Here is a 24,712-nt window from a genome sequence, read left to right as displayed (position 1 = left end):
CTCGAGCTCTGAAAAATCTCCCTGAAACAAACAAATTGCCATCCAATTGTGTGCAGGGTTACCACTGCCTACCTCCCACCTTCAACCCCCCGACCCATGTCTCACTGCTTACCTCCATCCCCAAGGGAACAATGCAGCCTTCTTTGGGAAATACTGACTAGATCATATACCATTCCTGTCTACATATGATTTTGCAGTTGAGATACTCTTGCTGATCTTTCTTCTCAAATTCATTTGAACTTCACTGTTGTCACCAGTTATAAGTCTCCTAGTCTTTTTGTTTTGTTTTGTTTTGTTTTATTTTTTTTTCATCACACCCTAAGATGCTCAGGGTTTACTCCTGGCTCTGCTCTCAGGAATCACTCCTGACAGTCCTCAGGGGACCATGTGGGATGCCGTGGATTGAACCTGGGTCGGCTGCATGCAGGACAGACATCCTCTCTATGGTACTATCGCTCCAGCTCCAAGTATCCCAGTCTTGACCAGCAGTCTGTTCTTTTATTTCTTGATTTTAAGACAAGTCTGAAGATTTTCTATATCTAGGTTCTTTCTAAGAGAAGTAATTATTTTCCTTCATCTCTATTTATCTCTTTGGTCTGTATTACTTTCAAGAATAACTCTTTTAGTCTTCACTCGTCTTGGAGTGTATTTTGATTGTTTGGTTGGTTTTGAGTTTGGGATCACACCCAATGGTGCTCAGGTTTTACTCCTGGCTGTGTGCTCAGAGATCTCTCCTGGCAGGCTCAGGACACCAAATGGAGTGCTAAGGATTGAACCTGAGTCTACCATGTACAAGGCAAGTGCCCTACCTGCTGTATTATCTCTCCAGTCCCTTCTCCCATCTTTTAAAGAACAGTTATATTGACTTTCCCTTTCAAAGCTGTTTTGCCAAATGTATTATATGTGTTAAGGAAGGAAAATTTTTTTCTATTAATTTGAGAATATGCTTTTGTTTTGCTTTGCGAGTTTCCTTATTTTAATCATATGTACATTTAAGTCCAGTGCTTCCCCCATCCCGCCAACCCCTTGCTTCTATTCTGAACAATTCCTTGATAGCCCTTAAAAGATTTTTTTTTTTGAGTGGGGAGAGGATTTGGGGCCACACCTAGTGTTGCTCAGGGGACACCCCTAGTGATACTTAAGGAACCATATGTGGTACCAGATTAGGCAGTACCCAAGGCAAGTATCTAACCCCTGTCCTAGCTCTCTGGTGCCAGGCCTTCTTAATTTCTCTTTGCCTTTGGAGCTTTTTTTTTTTTTGGCTTTTTAAGTCTTTTCTAATATCACAATCCGAGAAGATGGTCTACCCTCCATATAATGAGGGCTCCATTTCCCTTTATCTTTTCAGTTTAAATTCTGCCACCCAACTGTAGTTGAATCTGCAGTCTGCTCAGGGATTTATACCCAGGGCCAACTTGGAATCACACTGGGAGGGACTGATTGCAGAATACTATTGACAAGCTAAATAAAGCCAAAGGTTAGTCATTCCTTAGTCCTCTCCTTGGGGTATATGAAGAATAGACTCTGGGACCATTGTTGCATGCCTCCATTGTTTGCCCATATTCGTAAAGTCGGTGCCTCCTATGATGTTGTTGAGTTTCCGTGCAATGAAGATGACCTTTGCAGTACTGCCTGCCAAGCATATAAAGAGACTTAAAAGTCATTTTACCAAAAGATGTCTAAAATGCTGCCTGTTTTGCCACTTTCCTAACCAACGAACTCTTCCTCTCTCCAAAGCAAATTGAAGCTCCCAAGAACTCTAAAGCAACACCGAATTCTGTCCGCAAATTCTGTCCTGGTGAAGGTAGACATTCTATCTACAGTTCTTGAATATCTAGATATGGGGGTTGGGCAGATTTCCTCTGCTGAGTCTAAACAGCTGAGATGTAGACCCAGGAGATATCAATTGGTAACAACCACAAAATAGAGGACAAGACTTTGATTTGAGCTTAGAATTGGGCTTCCTCGTTGTTGGTCCCTTGAAGTTCTACTGCTTGAAGGGCATTGACCAATGACTTGGGATGGTTCTCTCTAGTCTTACCCCAGTGAGCGCTATCAAATGGAGGCCAGCTTTCAGTTGGGGGAGGAGTGAACCCCGAATGTGCGCTCCTCGATGCTTCAATCCTTCTGCCCAGTCTGGAGTTAAGAAAGGGAAGTATAGGAGGCCAGAATGATAGTACAGCAGGTGGAATATTTGCCTTGCATTCAACTGATCCTGGTTCTATCACCAATATCCCATATGGCCCTCTGAGTATCACCAGGAGTAATTCCTGGGTGCAGAGCCAGGAGTAAACCTTAAGCATAGCCAGGGGTGGTCCAAAAGCCAAAAAAAAAAAAAAAAAAAGGAAAGGAAAGTATATTAGAAGAGGCAGCAAAGTTTTCCTTAAATGGAGTACAGCCCACTACCATTTTCTAATTATCTGACACCTCCTCACGTTTTGAATATTAATAGACTCAGTTTTCAGAGCAGTTTTAGGTTTCCAGGAGAATTGAGCAGAGTCTGTACCTCTCCCCTTGCACACAGAGAGGGACAGAATGCTCTGACTAATGCCTTGCCTTAGTTTGGTACATTTGTTAAAGCAGACAAGCCAGTAACCTTCTATTAGAGTTCACTCTGTGTATTGTAACATTCTTGTTATGTGTTTTGAAAATTGCAAATTGAAGTGTATCCTCTTTCAGTATTTTATGAAATAGTTTCACTGCCCTAAACATCATCCTTGTTCCACCTCCTCACCACATTTATGAAATGATATCTTTATAATTTACCATACTTTCAATTAACATGGATTCTTCACATTTCTGAGATTCATCTCTTAGTTTTTAATCATTTTGTTGCAACTATGATTTGGGTGTTTTCCCATCTCCTGTGTTTCTTTGTGGCTTACTACTCACATACAATTTAGCTGATTGTTTTGTTTTTTTTCACATTTATTTTATCTTTATTTAACCATTAACTGGATGTTTACATTAACCCTAGTGTTAAGATGATTTATCTCTTCTTAATTACTGATTTGTCTACATTTCTAGAATGTTGTTGAATAATGATAATAACAAGTACATGTCTATTTTATTTCAAACCTGTGTGTGAACACCTCTGCTGGTTCACAGTTTAAGTATGTTTCCTGTAATTTCTGAAAATGGCATTCAGTCTCAGAAAATGAATTTTATTTTATTTTTTGGGTTACACTCTGTGATGCCCAAGGCTTACTCTTGGCTCTGCATTCAGGGATCATTCCTGGTGGTGCTTGGGGACACTATATGCATTGCCTGGCATCAAACCTGGTTCATATGTGGACAGAGCTAGTGCTTTACCTTATTATGTATCAAGCTTCAGGAAAAGAATAGTGAATTTTCTCAAATCCCTTTGCCATTTATTGACATTTGCTACATGTTTAAAAATATATATATTGATACGATGAATGATCTAAATAGAATTGTTCTTCAGTGGTCCTTGCATTCCTAAAGTAGTATTTGGTTAATTCAGTATTGGATTTAGTTTCTGTATATTTCATAGATAGATCATTCATAAAAGAAAAATTTGCAAAGAAAATATGACCAAAATAACAACCAGCAGTTAAAAAGAAAGAGTAGAAAGCAAGGATGCGTATTAAATAGCACTGAAGAAAGATGACATAGAGCTGGGGAGATAGTGCGAGGGATGGCGCTCTACCTTGCATGTGAAGAACTTGAGTTGACCCCTGGCCCCACATGGTCCCTAGCCTTGCTGGGTATGGCCCGACTTGCCCCGAGTAACACCACATCACCATGAACCAGGACTGCCGGGGAGACCGTGCCTGTTCCCCAAAGATTACACACATAAGATGGAATACAAGACATCACAATAAAGATGAAGGATTAAACCCAACTGAAAATAATCTCTGAAACTTCAGCCTGATTCATACAGTTTTATACTGTTTGTAAGAGACTAGTGATTCAAAAGCTAAAAATGTTGACTACAATGATAACAATAGGGAGGTATGTAAAGAAACCAATGAATGTGTGTTGTCCAAAGGTAGTTTTATGTCCTGTCTATTTAGGTTTTATAAGCACTCGTGTTCTTCAATTTATCGAAGTCTTAACTTTCTTCCTGGATACAAAAGATTCCTCTCCTTGGGCCAGAGCGGTAGTTCAGTGGGTAGGGTGCTTGCCTTGCATGTGCCCGATCCAGGTTTCATCCCTAGCATCCCATATAGTCCCCCAAAGCATGCCAGGAGTAATTTCTGAGAGCAGTGCCAGGAGTTACCCCTGAGTTCCGCCAGGTGTGCCTCTCCATCCCTCTTGACCTCCCACAAAAAGATTACACTCCATTCACTCACCACCACCTCGTGTTAACAATACCCAGGTGAAGATTATTCTTGGACTCAATTGCCATATAAAATCTCTGATTTCTCTAACTTTCTTCACTGCCTAGAAATTGCCTTCACTGAAACCCCTTTTGCTGAATGTTCCTTGGAATGGGTTTGTTACTGCAGCACTGACACATTTTCTGGAACCCTCCATCAGTATCGATCCTCAAACTCTGATCTGATTTGCTTACTATTCTGTGAGCTTTCTGTTTCTTTTCCGTTTCCTTCTTTCTCTCCTTCCCTACCCCTCTCCTCTTTTTTGGCAGAACCAGGCATCAAGCTCAGGTCTTATTCAGCAAGGCAAAAGCTTTACCAGTGATCCACATACCTCACCAATACTTCACCGCTCTCCCCTCTCCTCTCCCTATTTCCCTTTTTCTTTCTCTTGTGCAATTTGATCAACTCATTTTAGAGGAAATCAGGTAGTTATCTTGGTTTTGATACCTGGTGTTTTTTTTTGGTGTGGTATGTGGCAAAATCACTTGAATGATATTTATGCATGCGGCTGACCCAGGTTTGATTCCTCCGCCCCTCTCGGAGAACCCGGCAAGCTACCGAGAGTATCTCGCCTTCCCGGCAGAGCCTGGCAAGCTGCTGTGGCATATTATATATGCCAAAAACAGTAATAACAAGTCTCACAATGGATACATTACTGGTGCTCATTGGAGCAAATCTATGAGCAATGGGATGACAGTGATACAGTGATACCCCTCCTCCAATACAAAGAGAGCCCCCTCCTCCAAATTTTAATATACTGTTAGGATAATAGTAGTTTCAACTATGAGTAAACTGCACATAATTTCTAAGCAATATACCTAGGCCTTATTATTTTTAATTTTACATATGCTATTAAAGTGAAATTTGTTTGATCTTTTTGTTTACTGGGACCCATTTCCTTTTCTCTTAAGTGTTAAGCATGTTATTTGGAGTTTTTTCGGGAGTAACATAGTGTAGGAAATAGTGGTAATTTGCTTTCAAAAACTATTTTAAATTTTAGTAAAATACTTAAAGTTGCAAACTGTTGTATCCTCTGAGCTACCAAGTCATGATTTAGACTGCTGATCCTTTTTTTTTTATTTTGAATATATTATTTGTCTCAGATTGTTAGTCACTAAGAGAGAGGGTCACATATTGTAGACATTGCATTTTCTCCGAGACTAACCTGAACATATCTTTTAACTTCAGTAAGTATTTAAATCTAGATCTGCCTTTTTTCAGCAACCTAGAGTGACATGACTTTAATCAGAAATTACTTGAAACTGGCCGTATCCAGTTCCTATCATAAATTACGTTTAGGAGAAGTGTTATTTAAAGAGAGACATTGACACATGTACTTTCATGTCATCCTCTCTGACTCTTCTGAGTTGTTTCCATATAAGGTCAGATCTATGAAGGCTAAGCTCATATTATCAGAGGTAACTTTTTACAACGAAGTTGCTATGTTTGAAAAACTGTCAAGGGACTGGAGTGATAACACAGAGGGTAGGGCGTTAGCTTTGCATGTGGCTGACCCAGGTTCGATTCCCAGCATCCTATATGGTCCCCCGAGCACTGTCATGAGTAATTCCTGAGTGCAGACCCAGGAGTAACCCTTTGTTCATCGCCAGGTGTGACCCAAAAAGAAAAATAAAAAAAAAAAGAAAAACTATCAAGGATATTACTGTCATTTAATGCCTCATAAAATCTTGCCCTGAGAAAATATGTTTGCTGTTAAAAAAATAACAATAACATGGGCCTCTCTAAAGAACTAGTAGGCTATTGATGACTTTTCTGGATTATATGACTTATTTTGGGGGGGTGGGGGTGGGGTTAGGACCATATGTGGCTTTTTGCTCAGAGATTATCCCTTGCATTATTCTGGGAACCCTATGCTGGGATCTAACTCAAGTCTACTGTGTACATGGCAAAAATCCCACTCACTGTATTATCTCCTCCAACACCAGTTCCCCGACTCTTTTCCCCAACTGTTGGGAAGTTCAGTGCCAGATTTTGATCCATGACAGCAACTTTGTTCATCCTTCCTAAGTAGGTGATATCTATCATAAATAATTTTGATTATTATAAGTTAGAAATGTGATTTTTTTTTAAAAAAATCAACAACTCTATACTGGATTAGGATGATTTTAATAGGAAATTATATTTCCTACTAAAGGAAACACTTAACAAGCACCCATCTGTCCACTCAGCTAGGCCTGATGACTGTTGGACCCTTTTTCTAATGTTGTTTGTTTCTCCTTTGCTCAGAAAACACTGTGTGATGTGATCCTTATGGTCCAGGAGAGAAAGATACCTGCTCATCGTGTTGTCCTTGCAGCAGCCAGTCATTTCTTTAACTTAATGTTCACAAGTAAGTATTTTAAGTAAAACGTAGCATTTTTTGGCTGGAGTGATAGTACAATGGGTAGGGCATTCGCCTTGCATGCATGTGACTGGAGTTCAATCCTTGGCATACCATAGGGTCCCTCAAGCCTCACCAGGAGTTATCCTTGAGTTCAGAGCCAGGAGTAAACCCTGAGCATATCTGGGAGTGGCCCAAAAAAGAAAAGAAGAATATCTTATTTTCATAGAAAAATGAGTTTTGGTCTGAATGAAAAGCCACTTTCATTGAAAGCAGAAATGGTGATGATTGACCAAGGACAAATGACAAGTTTAGCCCTAAAGATGCAATACAACCTCTGACTGTGTTTGTTATTGTTGTTGCTGTTATTGTTTTTCTTAATGTTGAAAAAGGTGAAGGAAACACATAAATTTTAAGACATTTTATGTAGCAGATTAACTGGAATAAGAACAAGTTATTATTATACTAGAAAGACACCTAGATTTGTTGTTGAGAACTGGGTCCAAGGCATCGTTTCTTTACTTTGCATTGTTTAATGGCTTGATCAGACTCTGACAATGATTCTACCGTTTCTCTTTGATGCTCTAGATATTTCCAGGGTTTTGGTGAACAGTGATAACTTTGCAAGCTCTCATTTGGGCTTGCAAAGTTATCTCATTTAACAAAAAATGTTAAAACTCAGTCATTTCTGAAGCTTTATAAAGACACATCTCAACTGTGGAAAGCTTGCATTTATTATGGAATTATTGGGGTTTCTGAGGTGTATTCTTCCATGAGATCTGTTATTAGTCACCATGTTTAATGTATTTCTGAAATATCTGGTTTCTTGGTTAAATTCACGGTACTACTCATGGCATTTGTTTCTTTTCTTCATTTTAGCCAACATGCTTGAATCAAAATCCTTTGAAGTTGAACTTAAAGATGCTGAACCTGACATTATTGAACAACTTGTGGAATTTGCCTATACAGCTAGGTAATTTAAGGAAAATTGGGGGCTGGAAAGAGAGAACTCAGTAGGTTGAATGAATGCTTTGCATGCAATAGGTCCCTGGGCACTGAACTGAGAGTAACCCCTGAGCACTGCTGGATGTGGCCTCAAACCAAAATAAAAAGTTTTTGTTGTGGGAAGAGTAAGGTTGGATCCTACCAAAGCATTGCTGCGCACATTCTCAGAATGAAGAGCTCCATGGGTGGGGGAATTTGAGGATTGTATAGCATAGTAATTCAAAGATGGATATGTTTTATTTTTAAATTTGATTTCAGGGGCTGAAGAATACATTCTAGAGTAGTGTCACTTAATATAAAATTATAGAAAATTAATATTCTTTGCAAAATTAACATTTTCCCCTCCCCAGAATTTCTGTGAATAGCAACAACGTTCAGTCTCTGTTAGATGCCGCAAACCAGTATCAGATTGAACCTGTGAAGAAAATGTGTGTTGATTTTTTGAAAGAGCAAGTTGATGCTTCTAATTGTCTTGGTAAGAAGTCAGTTATCTATTGTTTTAAATCTTTAATGTTTTTAATAGGAGCCTGAGAGATAATACAGTGGATAAGGTATTTATCTTGCATGCAGTCGACCTGAGTTCACTCCCCAGCATCCCATATGGTCCCATTTGCACCTCCAAGAGTAATTCCTGAATTAAAAGCCAGGAGTAACCCCTGAGAGTAGCTGGGTATGACAAAAATAAAAATTCAAAAAAAAAATCTTTAATGTGTTTAATAAAGAATATAAATAAAGTTTAATAAAGAACATCTCCGAATGCAGCAGCTATGTATACCTGGGTCGAGAATTCAACATGAGGAACTACTTGGCGCCAGAACTGTGCAGGAGGAAGAGAGCAGCATGGAACTCCTTCAAGAGCATTGAAGAAGTGGTCAAGAGGATGAAGAACCTCCAGCTCCAGGCACATCTTTTCGACTCCACCATTCTTCCTGCACTAACATACGCCTCAGAGACCTGGGCCCTACGAAAACAGGATGAGAACACTATTCGGGTATCCCAAATAGGAATCAAAAGAGCTCTGCTTAGAATATCACATTTCACTCAAGTGAGAGAAGGAATACGGAGTTCCGACCTTCGTCGACCATCAAGAATCAGGGACACTGTCTTGTTTGCCAAAGCATTGAAAATCAGATGGGTCAGACACATAATGCGATTTCGAGATGACCGCTGGACTAGAGCTGTTACTGACTGGATTCCACAGGACATCAAAAGACCGAGTGACCATCCACCTATGAGATGGTCAGACTTCTTTGTCAATACCCTGAACAAAAGTTTGGTGCTCTTCGTGTTCCTGGAGCAAGCAGATACTATTGGTCTACACTAGCATGCGACAGGGACGAATGGAGATGTTACTGGTGCCCGCTCGAGCAAATCGAAGATCAACGGATGACAAGTGACAAGTGATACAAGAATAAAGAATAGAGATATAGTTAGAAGTACCTCACTTGAGGATATTGTCATCTAGAAAATTTTGTAGCAGTATATTTCAAGAGGTGCTTAAAGAGATAGATGCTTATAATCCTGGGCAGTAAGTTCACTTAACATTTTTGTTTTTAGGGGTCACACCCGGCAATACTCAGCGGTTACTCCTGGCTCTGCACTCGGGAATTACCCCTTGCAATGCTCGGGGGACCATATGGGGTGCTGGGAATCGAACCCGGGTCGGCTGTGTGCAAGGCAAAGCCCTACCCTCTGTGCTGTCACTCTAGCCCCAGTTCATTTAATATTATGCCAACAATTTGAAAAATATAAAATGGCTTATTAAAGCCATTAAGTGAGGTTTGCAGCCAGGATGAAGCTCAGCAGTAAAGCACTTATCTTACATGTGTGAGACACTGAATTCTGTTGCTGGCACCACACACACACACAAAAAAGAAATTAGGTTTTCATGTATCTTAAACAAAGAGAAAATGATTGCTTCTAATGTGATGACATGTGGTCATCATTTTTGAAGCCCTTAGGATTACTTCTTTGGTCACACATGAGGTCTTGGAGGTAATGTAATTCTCATAAGGTTACAAAAAAAACTAGGATGTTGAGCTGAGATTGGAATTTAAGAGTCTCATCAACTGCACCATGCCATCCACCACATTGTCACGTACACTAGCTGTTTTATATTATAAAGTTTACTTTATGCTGTAACTTCAGACACTGAGGGGTTGCCTTAACATTCTAGAGCTGTGCATAAAGTGTTGTGTGTTTGATGTCAGGAGAAAGAGAGAGTTGATCAGAATTTTCCAGAGTTGTGCTACCCTTTCTACCCTGAAATGATTTTTGGTGGAATAGGAGTGAGCATTTGAATCTTCTTAATTACAGTTCTTCCTCTGCTTGGTTAATTGCATGGGGGAAATGCTCAAGAAGTGAGAACTTGGAAAGTAGGAGGAAAGGAATGTGGAATCGAAAAAAAAAAAACTGGCAGTCTAGACAGTTCTAAATTCTGGTTTTTGGTTTTTGTTTTGGGTCACAGCTGGTTGTGCTCAGGGCTTACTCCTGGCTCTCTATGCGGGGATTACTCTGACAGGACTTGGGGGGACCATCTTGGGTGCTGGGGATTGAACCTGGGTAGGCTGTGTGCAAAGCAAGTGTCTTACCCACTGTACTATCACTCTAGCCCCAACTTCCAACTTTTTGACTCACTAAGGAGTGGGATGCTGATGACGAGAAGTCAAAGACGGGAGCAGAGGGCCCAGAGATGCCTGAGAGGTTTTGTAAGGTATCTCCTGATTTTTCAAAAATGTCCCTGCTTTCTCCAGTCTCCCCTCCTACTACATTAGCGCTCCTACATCTTGCACACACACACCCACTCTGCCTCCAGATGAGAGCAGACAAAGACCTTGGAGTGCTGATAGGAGGGAAGCAAGGAAGGGAAATACATGACGGGGGAGAGAAAAGGAAGGTGGTGGGATTGAGACTGGGCCTCGGTTCCAGAAAAGTAACTGGACTAGATGGGGCAGGAGAGGAAATGGCTCTGAAGGTGAATATACTGAGGAAATTATTTTTAAGGTAGCCGTGGTCTACATAGAGGCAAGATCTCTGTATTCATAAATAAAATACCAGCATTTAGTCCCATCTGCACACCGGAGCCACCCCTCTTAGCTTTCTGGACCATAATTCATGTCTCCTTCATCGATTAGATTTCTATCCTGAAGATTTTTGTGTATATACCCTGCATATAAGTAAGCATCCTCACAAATTTTATTCTGTCAAAAGGAATTCAAGAAAGTTTGGGAACAGTAATGGCTTTGGCATATTGCTCCAACTTCTTGGCATTCTAGCTTTCTTTAACTGGGCAATTCAGTTAGAAAGAAAACCAGCCAAGGAAGAGAGTGGATCAACAATATGAGGCACAGTGTGGAATATGGAGTGTGTCTGCACTAAACAAATTTCCGAGCTGTCCTGGGGACATAGATCGGCATCTGAGCTCTTGCTTTGCATCTGTGAGGCCTGAATTTAATCCCTGGCATCACCAATAAATGCATTTTTAGGGTTTGGGCTCCTCAGGAACTCTACCTCCAGATACCCACTGTCATGACAAGCTGCGAGGAAGGTCAGACTCACAGGGAGCTTGCTTCTCTCACTAACCTGATAGGTCTCACCTCCCCAAATCAAGAGATCACCTGCATTTGGACTAATGCATTCTGGAGCTGGAGAGTATGGTGGTGGCACAGCACTGGGAATGTACTAGCGTCACTAGTGGTACATCTTATGTTAATGTTTCTTATCACATGTCAAAGGCAATATAGTCAGTAAGCTATTAGAAAAAGAACCATACAAAGTTAGCAGAAATTGATCATAAAATCTTTTTTGTTTTATGGGGCTGGAGCAATAGTACAGCGGGTAGGGCATTTGCCTTGCATGCGGCCGACCCAGGTTCGATTCCCAGCATCCCATATGGTCCTCTGAGAACCGCCAGGGGTGATTCCTGAGTGCAGAGCCAGGAGTAACCCCTGTGCATTGCCAGGTGTGACCCAAAAGGCAAAAAAAAAATCATTTTTGTTTTGGTTGGTGGGCCTCTTATGGAAGCCGTCTACTGGGGCTGCTCCCAGTGGTGCTGGGGACTGAACCCTGGCAGGGCCTATGTATGCAAAGCACATGCTCCAGGCCTCTGGACCATCTTCCCAGCCCCATCACAAAAATCTTTGTTCTGCGGCTCGAGCAGTAATACAGCAGGCAGGGTGCTTGCCTTGCCTGCAACTGACCTGGGTTCAAGCCACAACATTCCGTATGGTTCCCCAGTCCCCACCAGGAGTGAACCCTGAGTATTGCTGGGTAAGGCCCCTAAAACAGAAAACAAAAAAAAAACCCAAAACCACAAGAATAGGGCCAGATGGGTAGCACAGTGGGTAAGGAGCTTGCCTTGCATATGGCTGACTTGGATTTGATCTCTGGCACCACGTATTGTCAGCTAAGCTCTACTTTCCAAAAACAAAAAATAAAGAAGAAGAAGCATTAAGAATAAGCATACAGGCTATATAGAAATATGTGACCATAAGCATAAATAGAGAACTTCCCAGTTTATGCTGCTAATTAGTGGGATTATCATGATGCCAACATTAGACCAGGAGTATATATATGTGCCACCTGCATATACACAAAACTGCAATTTGATTTAGAAACTGTCATTTTTGTTTTGTACTTGTTTTTGGCCCACATCCAGTGGTGTTCAGGGGTTACACCTGGCTCTGTATTCAGGGGTCACTCCTGGCAGTACTTAGGGAGTGAATGTAGTGTGGAAGAATTGAATCCAAGTTGGCTGTGTGCATGGCAAGCACCCTACCCACTGCACTATTGCTCTGGCCTGAAACTAATTTTTTAATAAAAAAACGCTTCTGATAGAGGCACATCAGTGGATGCAGTGGAGGGAAAGACTGGTATAAAGAAGTGGACACTAAAAAAAAAAAGAAGTGGACACTAGTGAAAGAATGGGTGTTGAAAAAATGTATACATGAGGGGCTGGAGTGATAGCACAGTTGGCAGGGCGTTTGCCTTGCACTCGGTAGACCCGGGTTCAAATCCCAGCGTCCCATATGGTCCCCTGAGCACTGCCAGGGGTGATTCCTGAGTGCATGAGCCAGGAGTGACCCCTGTGCATTGCTGGGTGTGACCCAAAAAGAAAAAAAAAAAAGTATACATGAAACCCAATCATGAATAACTTGGTAGTTCCTGGTGACTAAAATAAAATTAATTCTTTGAAAAAAATAAAGCAGGAAGAGGGAGTTATGCTAATACAAATAAGTGGGAAAGAGAAAGGTAAATACTGGGTAATCCCATTTATATTTGGGATATAAAGAAAGCAAGGAAATAGACAAAACCAGTTCAGAACTAACTCTTGAATTCCAGCCACAGAACTAAAGTTTCCATAAGAGGAAGTGCATAGGGAAGCCTGTGGTTGGAGCTTTATAGAATGTGGTGAAAGATTTCCAGCACATTAGTGATGATCGTTATATGAGGAATTGGGTATTAAGAAACATTCTTGGAATATACTGTGATGTAAACCAATGCAAAAATAAAAAATATGTTTAAATCACCCAATTAAATCTATCATTAAATATATTTTTCATACTTTATTATTCTGATATGGGATATTGATAGTTGGAAAGACATCATTTGTGGGGGCTAGGGTATATACGAATTTTAGTCAGTTTTGCTTTTTTAGAAAATTGCTCTAAAAATTAGGCTTATTAGTACAAATAATTATAATGTTAATTATAATACTTTATGACCAAATTAAATTTGCTTCAGAAATACCAGAATGGCTCAATTGTTGAAAATCTGAAGTAGTTGACTATACTAACAAGCTGTAGGAGAAAATTAATATTTAAATTTATAATAGTAGACACTGAAATCACCTCTGTCTTTTCAGTGCCTATTGCTGATGTTTAAAAACAAAGTCTTAAGCTAGAAATAGAATAATTATCTGTGTCTGAATCTATAGTATACATGCTTTACAGGAAAACATGCTATTATTCAATTTTGTGCTGCAAATTTCCATCAGTGCAATCAGTCAAGAAAAAAGAGAATAAGGCAATGGTCAAAGTTCCCTTATCAGGCATAATATAATAAGTATACCAGTCTGCCAGTCTTTATAAGTCCAAGCCACAGTCCAATGATACAGCATTTATAATTTTTTATTTTTAGTTTCTTTAAAATGAATTGAGAGAAGACAGTTTACGGAATGGGAAAGGATATTTACCCAATACCCATCTGATAAGGGGTTGATATCAAGGATTTACAAAGCACTGGTTGAACTCTTCACTTGTATTACTTGTAGTCCCGTTGATCTTCGATTTGCTCGAGCGCGTGCCAGTAACATCTCCCTTTGTCCCTGTCTCGAGCTAGTGTAGCCCAATGATACCTGCTCGCTCCAGGAACAGAAAGAGCCTCAAATCATTAATTCAGAGATTTGACGAAGAAATCTGACCATCTAGTTGGTGGGCGGCCACGCGGTCTTCTGACATCCCGTGGAATCCAGTCTGTAACAGCTCTAGTCCAACGGTCGTCTCTGAATCACATTACATGACCGGCCCATCTGATTTTTGATGCCTTGGCAAACGAGACAGCATCCCTGATTTTTGACCATCAATGGAGGTCAAAATTCCAGATTCCCTCTCTCACTTGAGTGAGACATGATATTCCCAGCATAGCTCTTTCGATTCCTCTTTGGGATACCCTAATAGCATTCTCATCCTATTTGCGTAGGGCCCAGGTCTCTGAGGCATATGTTAGTGCAGGAAGAACGGTAGAATCGAAAAGATGTGCCCGGAGTCGGAGGTTCTTCTTTCTCTTAACCACCTCTGCATTGAAGAGGTTGAAGAGACTGAACTCTACAAAAAGAAAACATCCAACCCCATCAGAAAATGGGGTGATGAAATGAACAGAAACTTTTTCAAAGAAGAAATCTGAATGGCCAAAAGGTACATGAAAAAATGCTCTTCGTCATTAATCATCAGGAGATGCAGATCAAAATAACAATGAGATATCATCTCACACCACAGAGACTGGCCCACATCCAAAAGAACAAAAACAACTGGTGTTGGCATGGATGTGGGGAAAAAGGGACTCTCCTTCACTGCTGGTGGGAATGCTGACTGGTTCGGCCCTTTTGGAAAACAGTATGGACACTTCTCAAAAAATTAGAAATTGAGCTCCCATTTGACCTAGCAATACCACTTCTGGGAATATATCCCAGAGATGCAGAAAAGTATAGTAGAAATAACATCTGCACTTGTATGTTCATTGCAGCACTGTTTACAATAGCCAGAACCTGGAAAAAAACCAAGGGTCTGAGAACAGATTACTGGTTAAAGAAACTCTAGGTATAACTGAGACTTAAACCTGAAAGCTTTGTAACTTTCCACATGGTGAATCAATAAAAGAATTTAAATTAAAAAAAAAAAAAAAGACAGGAGAAGTTTAAAAAAAAAACTGGTACCTCTACACAATGGAATACTATGCAGCTGTTAGAAAAGATGAGGTCATGAAATTTGCATATAGGTGAATCAACATGGAAAATAACATGTTAAGTGAAATGAGTCAGAAAGAGAGGGACAGACATAGAAAGATTGCACTCATTTGTGGAATATAAATTAACAGATTGGGAGACTAACACCCAAGAGTAGTAGAGATAAGTACTAGGAGGATTACCCCACAGCTTAGAAGCTGGCCTCACATGCTGGGGGAAAAGGCAGCTTAGATAGAGAAGGGATCACCAAGTAAAGGGTGCTAGGAGAACCTGCTCAGAATGGGAGATGCATGCTGAAAGTAGACTATAGACCGAACATGAAGGCCACTCAATACCTCTATTGCAAACCACAACACCCAAAAAAAGAGAGCAAAAGGGAATGCCCTCCCACAGAGACGAGGTGGAGTGGGGGGGCCAGGATCGGGTGGTGGGAGGGATGCTTGGGACCATTGGTAGTGGAAAATGGGCACTGGTGGAGGGGTGGGTACTCCATCATTGTATGACTGAAATGCAAGCACGAAAGTTTGTAAGTCTGTAACTGTACCTCATGGTGATTCACTAATTAAATTTTTTTTTAAATTTTTTAAATAAATTGAGAGATTTAAGACAGTCTGAGTACAGAATTCCTCTAACATTTTGCATTGTTTTGTAGATAATTTTGGGGGTTTTGTTTTGTGTGTGTGTGTGTGTATGTGTGTGTGCGTGCACACACATATGCCTTAGTAAGGATTTAACCCAAATCATCATACATACAAAGAATGCACTCTAACTATTGAGTTTCATTCCTTTCCTCTGTTTTCCTGCATTCTCCCTGAGCACAGAACCAAGAGTAGCCTCTGAACAAACAAAAATAAAATGAGAGGAAAAAATTTAACAGTAGACAAGAAAAATTGAGGAAAACATTTAAGAGAGCTTGTATAAAAATCTCAAGATTAACCAAATTAATAAGACGGTCTTCGTGTAAGAGTAGACAAATTTGTAAAATGAAAAAACATCCAGACTTGGGAAATTTGTCTGATTTTTCTGAGATTATATCATTTTTCTTCACTGTACATTTGCTTTTTTTGTGTGTGTGGGTTTTTTTTTTTTGAAAGTTGATTTCTGTTTTTTAGGTATAAGTGTGCTCGCTGAATGTCTAGATTGTCCTGAATTGAAAGCAACTGCGGATGACTTTATTCATCAGCATTTTACTGAAGTTTACAAAACAGATGAATTTCTCCAACTTGATGTGAAGCGTGTTACACATCTTCTCAACCAGGATACACTGACCGTGAGAGCAGAGGATCAGGTACTCAGTTGCCTTCTCGTGTTTTCTGAGTGAAAACTGGTTTCTTTTTTTTTTTTTTTTGCTTTTTGGGTCACACCCAGCGATGCTCAGGGGTTACTCCTGGCTTTGCACTCAGGAATTGCTCCTGGCAGTGCTTGGGGGACCATATGGGATGCCGGGGATCGAACCCGGGTCGGCCGCGTGCAAGGCAAATGCCCTACCCGCTGTGCTATCGCTCCGGCCCCGAAAACTGGTTTCTTACAACTCCGTTTTGGATACCTCACAAGGAAAAGATCATATTCAGAGTGAATGAGTTCTTGACAGTAAACAGAGATTTCTTAGGAAAAAGTGAGTTTGGGGAGCTTTAAAAGTCTGGCTGTCTAAGAGAGAGGCCACGTGGCAGAGAGAAAGCTAATGGGTACCATGGCAGGTGAACAAATCCTTTGCTAAGGTTTTGGTGTTTTGTGGTGCTCAAGACATACTCCTGCCTCTGTGCTCAGGGGTCATTCCTAGGGACCACATGCAGTGCTGGGAATCAAACTGGATTAAGCCGCTGTGAGACAAGCACCTGACCCCTTCTGTACCATGTCTCCTGTTCCTTTTCTATATATTTTTTAACCCAGTGGATAAAAAAAATTCTAGATAATTTGTTCCAGCAGCAATAGGAAACTAATGTTAGATCATAAATTTGAGTTACTTCTTTTTTGAAAGATTTAAAATTTGCACGAAGTCACGTTCCTGTGCCTGCCTTTCTTTCTTCGTGGCCAAGGGTATCCGGTTACATGCTGCTGACAGTTTCTATTTGACTGGACACACTAAAAAAATTCATTCCTGTGACAGAAATCTGCTCTGTCTGACCAGAGAGATAGTACAGGGGTTTAGTGTGTGCCTTGCATGAGCCCAACCCTGATTCGAGCCCTAGCACTACAGGGTCCCCGTAAGCATCGCCTGGTGTAGAACTGGTGGCTCAGGAACACTGCTGGGTGTGGCCCTGGTGGCCACTGAGCACCACAGGCCTGAGCATCACTGTATTTAAAAGCCCTTGGCATTGAACTGTCTGATCCGGATTGGCCAAGAATCACCGGGAGTGCCCTGCTTAGGAGACGCCAAAACAAGAATAAAACCTGACTCTGTCTGTAGCATGAGAAGGGAAGAACAGTAACATTAGACTGAAGTACCCTGGGACATTGCCTTCAGGTTGACATTGTCCATATGAGCCAAGCCTTGTTGGCCACATGCTCCCTTGATTCTAATACAGCGAGAAAGGCTTGTCACCCCTGGAGTCTTCTCCACATCGTAAGCCTTGTTCTATATGTGAGACATAGACTCCTAGTCACATGTATAACCCTTGTTTTTATGAGAATACTTTGTATATATGAGGCTCTTATGTATTACAAAAAATACATCAGGCAAACCCAGATGGAAAGACATGCTCCAAAATGCCTGGCCGGAATGTGAAACTGTCATCAGGAACATTATCCTCAAAATAACAAGGAGTGTCTTAAGGAACTCTTGGAAAAGCCAGTAGTGCAAAATTTCTGAGGGTAATGTGTTATTCATTATAGGCTTGTGGAACAGAGAAAGAACATTAAAGAATCATTAACATAAAGAAACATTAAATAGGTATTTTTTAGTTAAGGGACCGGAGAGATAATACAGCAGGTAGGAGGACACTTACCTTGCATGTGACCAACCTGTTCCCAGCACCACATAATGGTCACCCAAGCCTGCCAGGAATGATCTCTGAGCACAGAGCTAGGAGTAAGTCTTGAACACTGTGAGATGTGGGTGATACCTCCACCCAAAAAAAAAAAAAACAAACACCTCACTATCTTTAAGTAATCAGTTTCTTTTTACTATAAATTTAATGTACCTCATATAACATTCCAGAAAGGAGGCTAGATTTTGTTTTTTAAAAGTCCACAAATTTGGGGGCCAGGGACAGTACAGCAGTAAGACAGTTGCCTTGCATTAAAAGGACCTTAATTCTACATCCAGTACCCTACAAGTTCCCCCAGGCCCCACCAGGAGAGATCCCTGAGCACAGAGCCAAGAGTAAGATCCAAACACAGCCAGGTGTGGCCCACACCTCATCTTCACCATCACCAGAAAACAGATTTAAGTCCAGCATTGCTCCACACCCATCTCCCCATCCAGAAAAAATCCAAAATTCAACATCCTTCCTTCTGATCACATCATTAAATAGTAGTAATTAGTTCTAAAGAATCTAGTGATTCTCTTAGAATCACTAGAGCATATATAAATTGTTCTGAAGTACCTGCAAATACTTGGGAATGAACACAAATACCCAAATAAAATATTGGCAACAGTTAGTTGTGAAAGTAAACACTGGTGTTTAGAAACATTACCGCCCTCTAAGACCTTTGCCATACTGGGTTTTTTTTCCTTCTTTAGGTTTACGATGCTGCAGTCAGGTGGTTAAAATATGATGAGCCAAATCGCCAGCCATTTATGGTTGATATTCTTGCTAAAGTCAGATTTCCTCTCATATCAAAGAATTTCTTAAGCAAAACAGTACAAGCTGAACCACTCATTCAAGACAATCCTGAATGCCTTAAGATGGTGATAAGTAAGTTCCTTACTATCTATTAATAACCTGCATGTAGCCAGTTTCTCGTGGGCTTAAAACTCTTGGAATGTGTCAGACTCAGTAGCTGTGAAAAAACGTCCAATAGTTTGCTTTCCAAATAATCCAGTCTATTAGGATTTTTAGTTTTCTTCCTGGAGTCCTCAGGAAGAGAGGACTTTTTTTTTGCCTCAACCTTTATTTTATAGAGCTATGTGTAGTAGAGAGTAAAAATTGCTTAATCTTTTTCACCTTCTTGATATATAATAGTGCTCTTGTATTTTGTTTCTAGTGTTTCCATTATCATTTTATTAGTATTTGTATTTTGGGGCCACGCCCTGCTGTGCTCAGGGCTTACTCCTGGCTCTGTACTACGGTATTATTCCTGGTGGTGCTGGGGATTTGAACCAGACATATAAGACAAATGCCTTAACCCTTTACTGTGTCTCTGGCCCTTATGTTTCCATTTTTTAATTTTAGTTAGCCAAATAGTGTACTGTGCAGTAATAGAAAAAAAAAAAGTGTTTTCTTCTCTGGGGTTGGAGCGATAGTAAAGTGGGTAGGGTGCTTGCTTTGCATGTGCTGACCTGGGTTTGACCTCTGGCGCCCCTTAGAGTCCCCTCAGCACAGACTGGAATAATTCCTGAGTCTACAGAGTCAGGCGTAAGCCCTGAACATTGCTGGGTGTGGCCCAAAAACAAAAATAAAATTTTATTCCAGTTTTTATCTAGGCACTGGTAAACTTTTTAGATGGCTAGAACAGATTTACAATACTGTTAATAATACCATTTCAGGCAGACAGTACCCACACCGTATCCTATACCAGAATGCCAGAATCCCTCCACCCCTGTCTCCTGGCCCCCTGCTTTACCCATCCCACCTCGTTGGCAAACTCAGTTCTGCAGTCTGTCTCAGGGTCAGTTACCACCAGCCAGTTGTTGTTCCCTACTCTATTTTGTTTATATTCCACACGTGAGAGAGATAATCCTGTAAGATCTCCCTCTCCCTTTGGCTTCGCTTGGCATGATGTGCTCCAATTCCATCCAAGTTGCAACAGATTGAATGATTTCATCTTTTCATATCATTGAGTAGTCCTTTTTGTGTATATACCACATTTTTGGTTTGTTTTTGTTTGGGGACCACTTCTGGCAAGGCTTAGGGGTCCATATGTGGTGCTAATGATAGAACCAGCGTCAGTCATATGCAAAGCAATTGCCTTACCTCCTATACTATCTCAGCCCAATATACCACAATTTCTTGATCTACTCATCTGTTCTTGGCTTTGTTATGAATAGGGCCTCAGTGAACAAAGAAGTGCAGATGTCTTTTTAAAATACTGTTTGGGGGTCCTGGTGGCCAGTGCCAAGAAGTGGAATTGCTGGGTCATAAGGAAGCTCAATTAAGTGTTTGAGAAGTCTACATACTGTTTTGCACGGAGACTGAACCAAACATTTTCCATCTACAGTGGCTGAGGGTTTCTTTTCCCCCACATCCCCTCCAGCAATGAGTGCTTCTACCCTATTTGATGTGTACCAACCTTGCTAGTGTGAGGTAATATCTCATTGTCATTTTGATTTGCATTTTCCTGATGATAAGTGATAAAGAGTTTCAGTTCTTTCCCCTTTTTGAATGAGGTGGGTTTTTTGTTTAATGCTTTGTTAAGTTTTACAAGTATTTCATATAGCCTAGCTATGTGACATAATACTTTATGACATACATGCTAATACAAATTCCTAAAAGACAGATGTTATTCCACTCTGTGTCGTATCCCCATCTTGCCTTTCTTTCTCTCTTCTCATTCTGCATCTGAAGACTGTACTAGTCCATGGACTGGTGGTTGAAGATCACTGTTCTTCGTCCCTCTCCTTGAATGCTCAATAGGGATGATTGGGGGGAGGGGGAAAATTACAGAAATAAATGCAGCATTTTTCCATTTTTTTTAATTTTTTGGCTTTTGGGTCCCTTGCAGCAGTGCTCAAAGCTTACTGCTGGCTCTGCACTCCATGATCGTTTCTAGGAGTTCCCAAGGGACCATATGTGGTATTAGGGATTGAACTCTGGTCAGCCACATGCAAGACAAGAACCTTACCCACTGAACTATGTCTCCCAGATATTTCCTTTCTTTTTTTTTTTCTTTTTGAGAGGTGAGGGTTTATTTATTGAGCAACACTCGCAGGGCTTAGGGATTACTCCAGCCTCTGCACTCAACGATCAGTCTTGCAGGCTAAGGGGACCATATGGATTCCTGGGGAATCAAATCTGGATCAGACACGTGCAAGGCAAATGCTCTACCTGCTGTTCTGTCACTCTCACCCTGGTATTTCCTTTTTAATGTACTAAAGTGCCTGAGGTTCTTGAGGAACTGCCAGTCATTTTCTTTACAGGTGGAATGAGATACCATCTGCTATCTCCAGAGGATAGAGAAGAGCTGGTAGAAGGCACAAGACCTAGAAGAAAGAAACATGATTACCGCATAGCACTTTTTGGAGGGTCCCAGCCGCAGTCTTGTAGATATTTTAACCCAAAGGTAACAACTGGTTCTTGTTTTTTTAGGTAGAAGAGTATATACTTACCACCTGTGGTAATAATCCAAGCCTCTGGAGATGCTAGTTAAGAGCTCCTTCGTGTGCTTTATGAGACTCGTCGCTTTCTGCATTTTCACAGATAAGGAGAACTATGATCAGAGAAAATGGAAACCTAGTTTTCCTTTCTCTCTTGTTAGTCACTTCTTGCCTTTGTTGCAACTCCTGACTTTCCTTCAAGCCTTATTTTCAGTAAAAGCCACTTCGGGGGTCTTGAAAGAGAGCACAGCATGTAGGGCGCTTGCCTTGCTGGCGCCCTAACCAGCACTCTAATGTCCCAGCAGGTAATATCAGGTAACCGGAGGTGCTGTACACTACTGCAGAAATCTCTTCCTCTAGGCTTGATTTCTAATGGCAGTTTTTTGGTTTACTCTGTAAAAGTGTAAATGGGGGGGGGGGGTTGATCTGGAGTGACAGTAGAGTGGGGAGGGCGTTTGCGATGCACATCGCTGACCCAGGTTTGATTCCCATTGTCCTATATGGTTCCCCAATCCCTTCTAGGAGTGATCCCTGAGAGCAGAGCCAGAAATAAGCCCTGAGCACCACTGGATATGTCCCAAATAAAAGAAGTACAGAAAGGCTGAGGAGATGCCTCAGAGGATTAGAGGATTAGAGCGCATGTGTTGCTTGCAAGAACCCTTGGTTTGATCCCTGGAAACATATGCTCTCCTGAGCATTGCTGGGAGTGACCCCAAGCACAGAATATATGCTGTCTCTAATACACATACATACAAGGCGAAAGAGCAAATATTGTCAGTTTTATAGGCTTATCAGTTTCTGCTAGGATTTTTCTCCTGATGTAGAGTAGTGTTTGTCTCAAAGTGTTTCCATCATGGCTCCCTTCTTTTTTTTTTTTTTAAATTTTGTTTTTGGGTCACACCTAACAGTGCTCAAGATATTTCTAGCTCTGCACTCAGAGATCACTCCTGTTGGCTTGGGGGACCCATATGGGGTGCTAGGGATTGAACTCAGCAGCTGCATGCAAGGCAAATGCCCTACCCACTATATTATTGCTCTGGCTTCTGTGGCCCACTTCTGACCTTCCTTCCTTCCTGTATTCCCCCAATCCTATGCTTTGACCGCAAGTTGAGAAATAATACTGTTAAATAAAAGCAAATAAATGTGCACAGCTGGGGTTACTCAGATGGACTCTGAAGTTAATCAGTGAGTTTTGTAGGCATGGATTTAAATCCTAAATTAAAGTAAATGAAGGTATGCTCCGCTGAATATTGGGAATGTTGTTTATTAAAGGTGTCACAAGGCCTCTTCTTGCATCAGAGCTTCTTTCCCGCATGAGCAGGCATTTACCAAAGAGACGGTTCCACTTTGCAATCAGGGTGGAAATTGCAGTTACATGTTTTATCTGATGTGAAAGGGGTGTGCATAAAGACATGCAAACATTATAGGAAAATGGAGATCCAGGCAAACAAGTTAACAAGGCTTTTCCTTGTGTCTCAGTAGTGTTTACCACTGGCAAGAATATTGTAGGAGCTGTTTCCTGGGGTGAGAACACTCGTGAGATAAATGGGGCTGCTGCGGGAACCAAATAAGCAGCCTGGTCCACACAGATCCCAGGAAGATCTGCCCTAACTGTCTGTGTCTCAGGTCCTGACACTGCCTAGAAGCAGGTGGTGATGATATACACAAATGTGTTAATATTTCACATGTTCTGGAAAGACAGCTCAGAGGACTGGATGAAGCACTTACTTTACATGTGGAAGCCCTTAATTTCATCCCTGACTCGGCATGGTCCCTCAAGGTCATACACTGCCGGGTGTGATCCCCCCCTCCTGAAATACATTCATTTTAAATCAGTAAAAGGCACAAAGCAATCGCTGTTCTCCTTTTGTCCACTGCCCCCAATCAACAATCTGCAGAAATCATACACAATTGAATTGGATCAAAGCCAAATATTTTTCCCTGAACTCAAGTAAATGAACACACACTTACCTGTCTATGTCTTTTCTTGACTGTATGTTGCTTGATTCTTTTTAATGTTACTTTTCCAGTACCAAAAGCTTCCTATTCTTTCTTCTTGCAGGATTATAGCTGGACAGATATTCGATGTCCCTTCGAAAAGCGAAGAGATGCAGCCTGTGTGTTTTGGGACAACGTAGTATATATTCTGGGTGGCTCTCAGCTTTTCCCCATAAAACGAATGGACTGTTACAATGTCGTGAAGGATAGCTGGTATTCCAAACTGGGCCCCCCCACACCTCGAGACAGCCTTGCTGCCTGTGCTGCAGAAGGCAAAATTTACACATCTGGAGGCTCTGAAGTTGGTAAGGATGCACTTCGATACTTTTGTTTGGGGGAAGTGCTTTAAGCCAAGTATCTTGGCTTAAATAAACAATTGGTTGGTTATCCAGGTACTTTTTAACATAATTTAAATACCTATCTGACACATTTTAGAGCCCCTTTCTTTGCTCCTGTATAAATCATTAATTTACAAGAAACTGTGTTGTTCTTTCATTGACACTGACTGCATTCACTCTTGACTAGCAATTTTGTGTACATAGTAATATTTCTTTTAGGGATTTCAGAGTCTGCAGTGGAATGTCACTCAGCAAATTAGAGAGATGAAATCTTGCCTTTTGCAACAAAATAGATGGAACCTGAGGTGGTTATAACAAGCAAAATAAACCAGAGAGTGGAAGACAGTTACTGGATGGCTTTCTCTGTGTGTGGAATATAAATAGTAACTAGTAACTAATATATAGGTGAAAAATACAGTGGTCCTAGAAGGGAAGTGAGCAAGGATCAAGGAAAGGGTAAAAGCAGGTAGGCTGGTCCTGGGAGTTAGCTTTGGTGATGGACGTAGTCAGACTTCCTTACTTAGGACATCTGTGAGCTATACTCCTGAAATCTACATAGCGTTGTACATGAATGATAAATCAGCGACACATTTTAAAAAATATTTTGCTTGCTCATAGACCTTAAAACTTCTTTGCTACACCTCAGCTTTTTCTGTAGTGTGTTTTTCTTTGCATAAAATAAAAGAATGATTTCCACCCCCTCCCCTTTTGCTTTATTCCTTAACTTTTTGATCTATGACTTCAGAGGCTTTTAGTGATTATTGTCAGAATAGAGTGTGGACTGGAGTGATAGCACAGCAGGTAGGGCAT

At 41.0% G+C, this 24,712-nt stretch overlaps 1 protein-coding gene across 2 annotated transcripts in view; it reads left to right on the top strand.

Moving 5' to 3' along the window:
* The window catches only part of KLHL7 (kelch like family member 7), a 48,640-nt gene that overhangs the window by 14,936 nt on the left and 8,992 nt on the right, over positions 1-24,712 (top strand). For both annotated transcript variants that reach the window (XM_004604084.2, XM_055137279.1), the window contains 7 exons: positions 6,591-6,693; positions 7,564-7,657; positions 8,040-8,164; positions 16,264-16,439; positions 18,834-19,008; positions 21,390-21,532; positions 23,629-23,869. In XM_004604084.2, the coding sequence (XP_004604141.1) occupies positions 6,591-6,693; positions 7,564-7,657; positions 8,040-8,164; positions 16,264-16,439; positions 18,834-19,008; positions 21,390-21,532; positions 23,629-23,869 (1,057 nt within the window). The remainder of the gene's footprint in view (positions 1-6,590; positions 6,694-7,563; positions 7,658-8,039; positions 8,165-16,263; positions 16,440-18,833; positions 19,009-21,389; positions 21,533-23,628; positions 23,870-24,712) is intronic.

The sequence above is a fragment of the Sorex araneus genome, chromosome 1, assembly GCF_027595985.1.
Source record: "Sorex araneus isolate mSorAra2 chromosome 1, mSorAra2.pri, whole genome shotgun sequence".
NCBI lineage: Eukaryota > Metazoa > Chordata > Mammalia > Eulipotyphla > Soricidae > Sorex > Sorex araneus.
The sequence above is the reverse complement of the archived record's forward strand: the minus strand, read 5'-3'. Positions and strand labels throughout refer to the sequence as shown.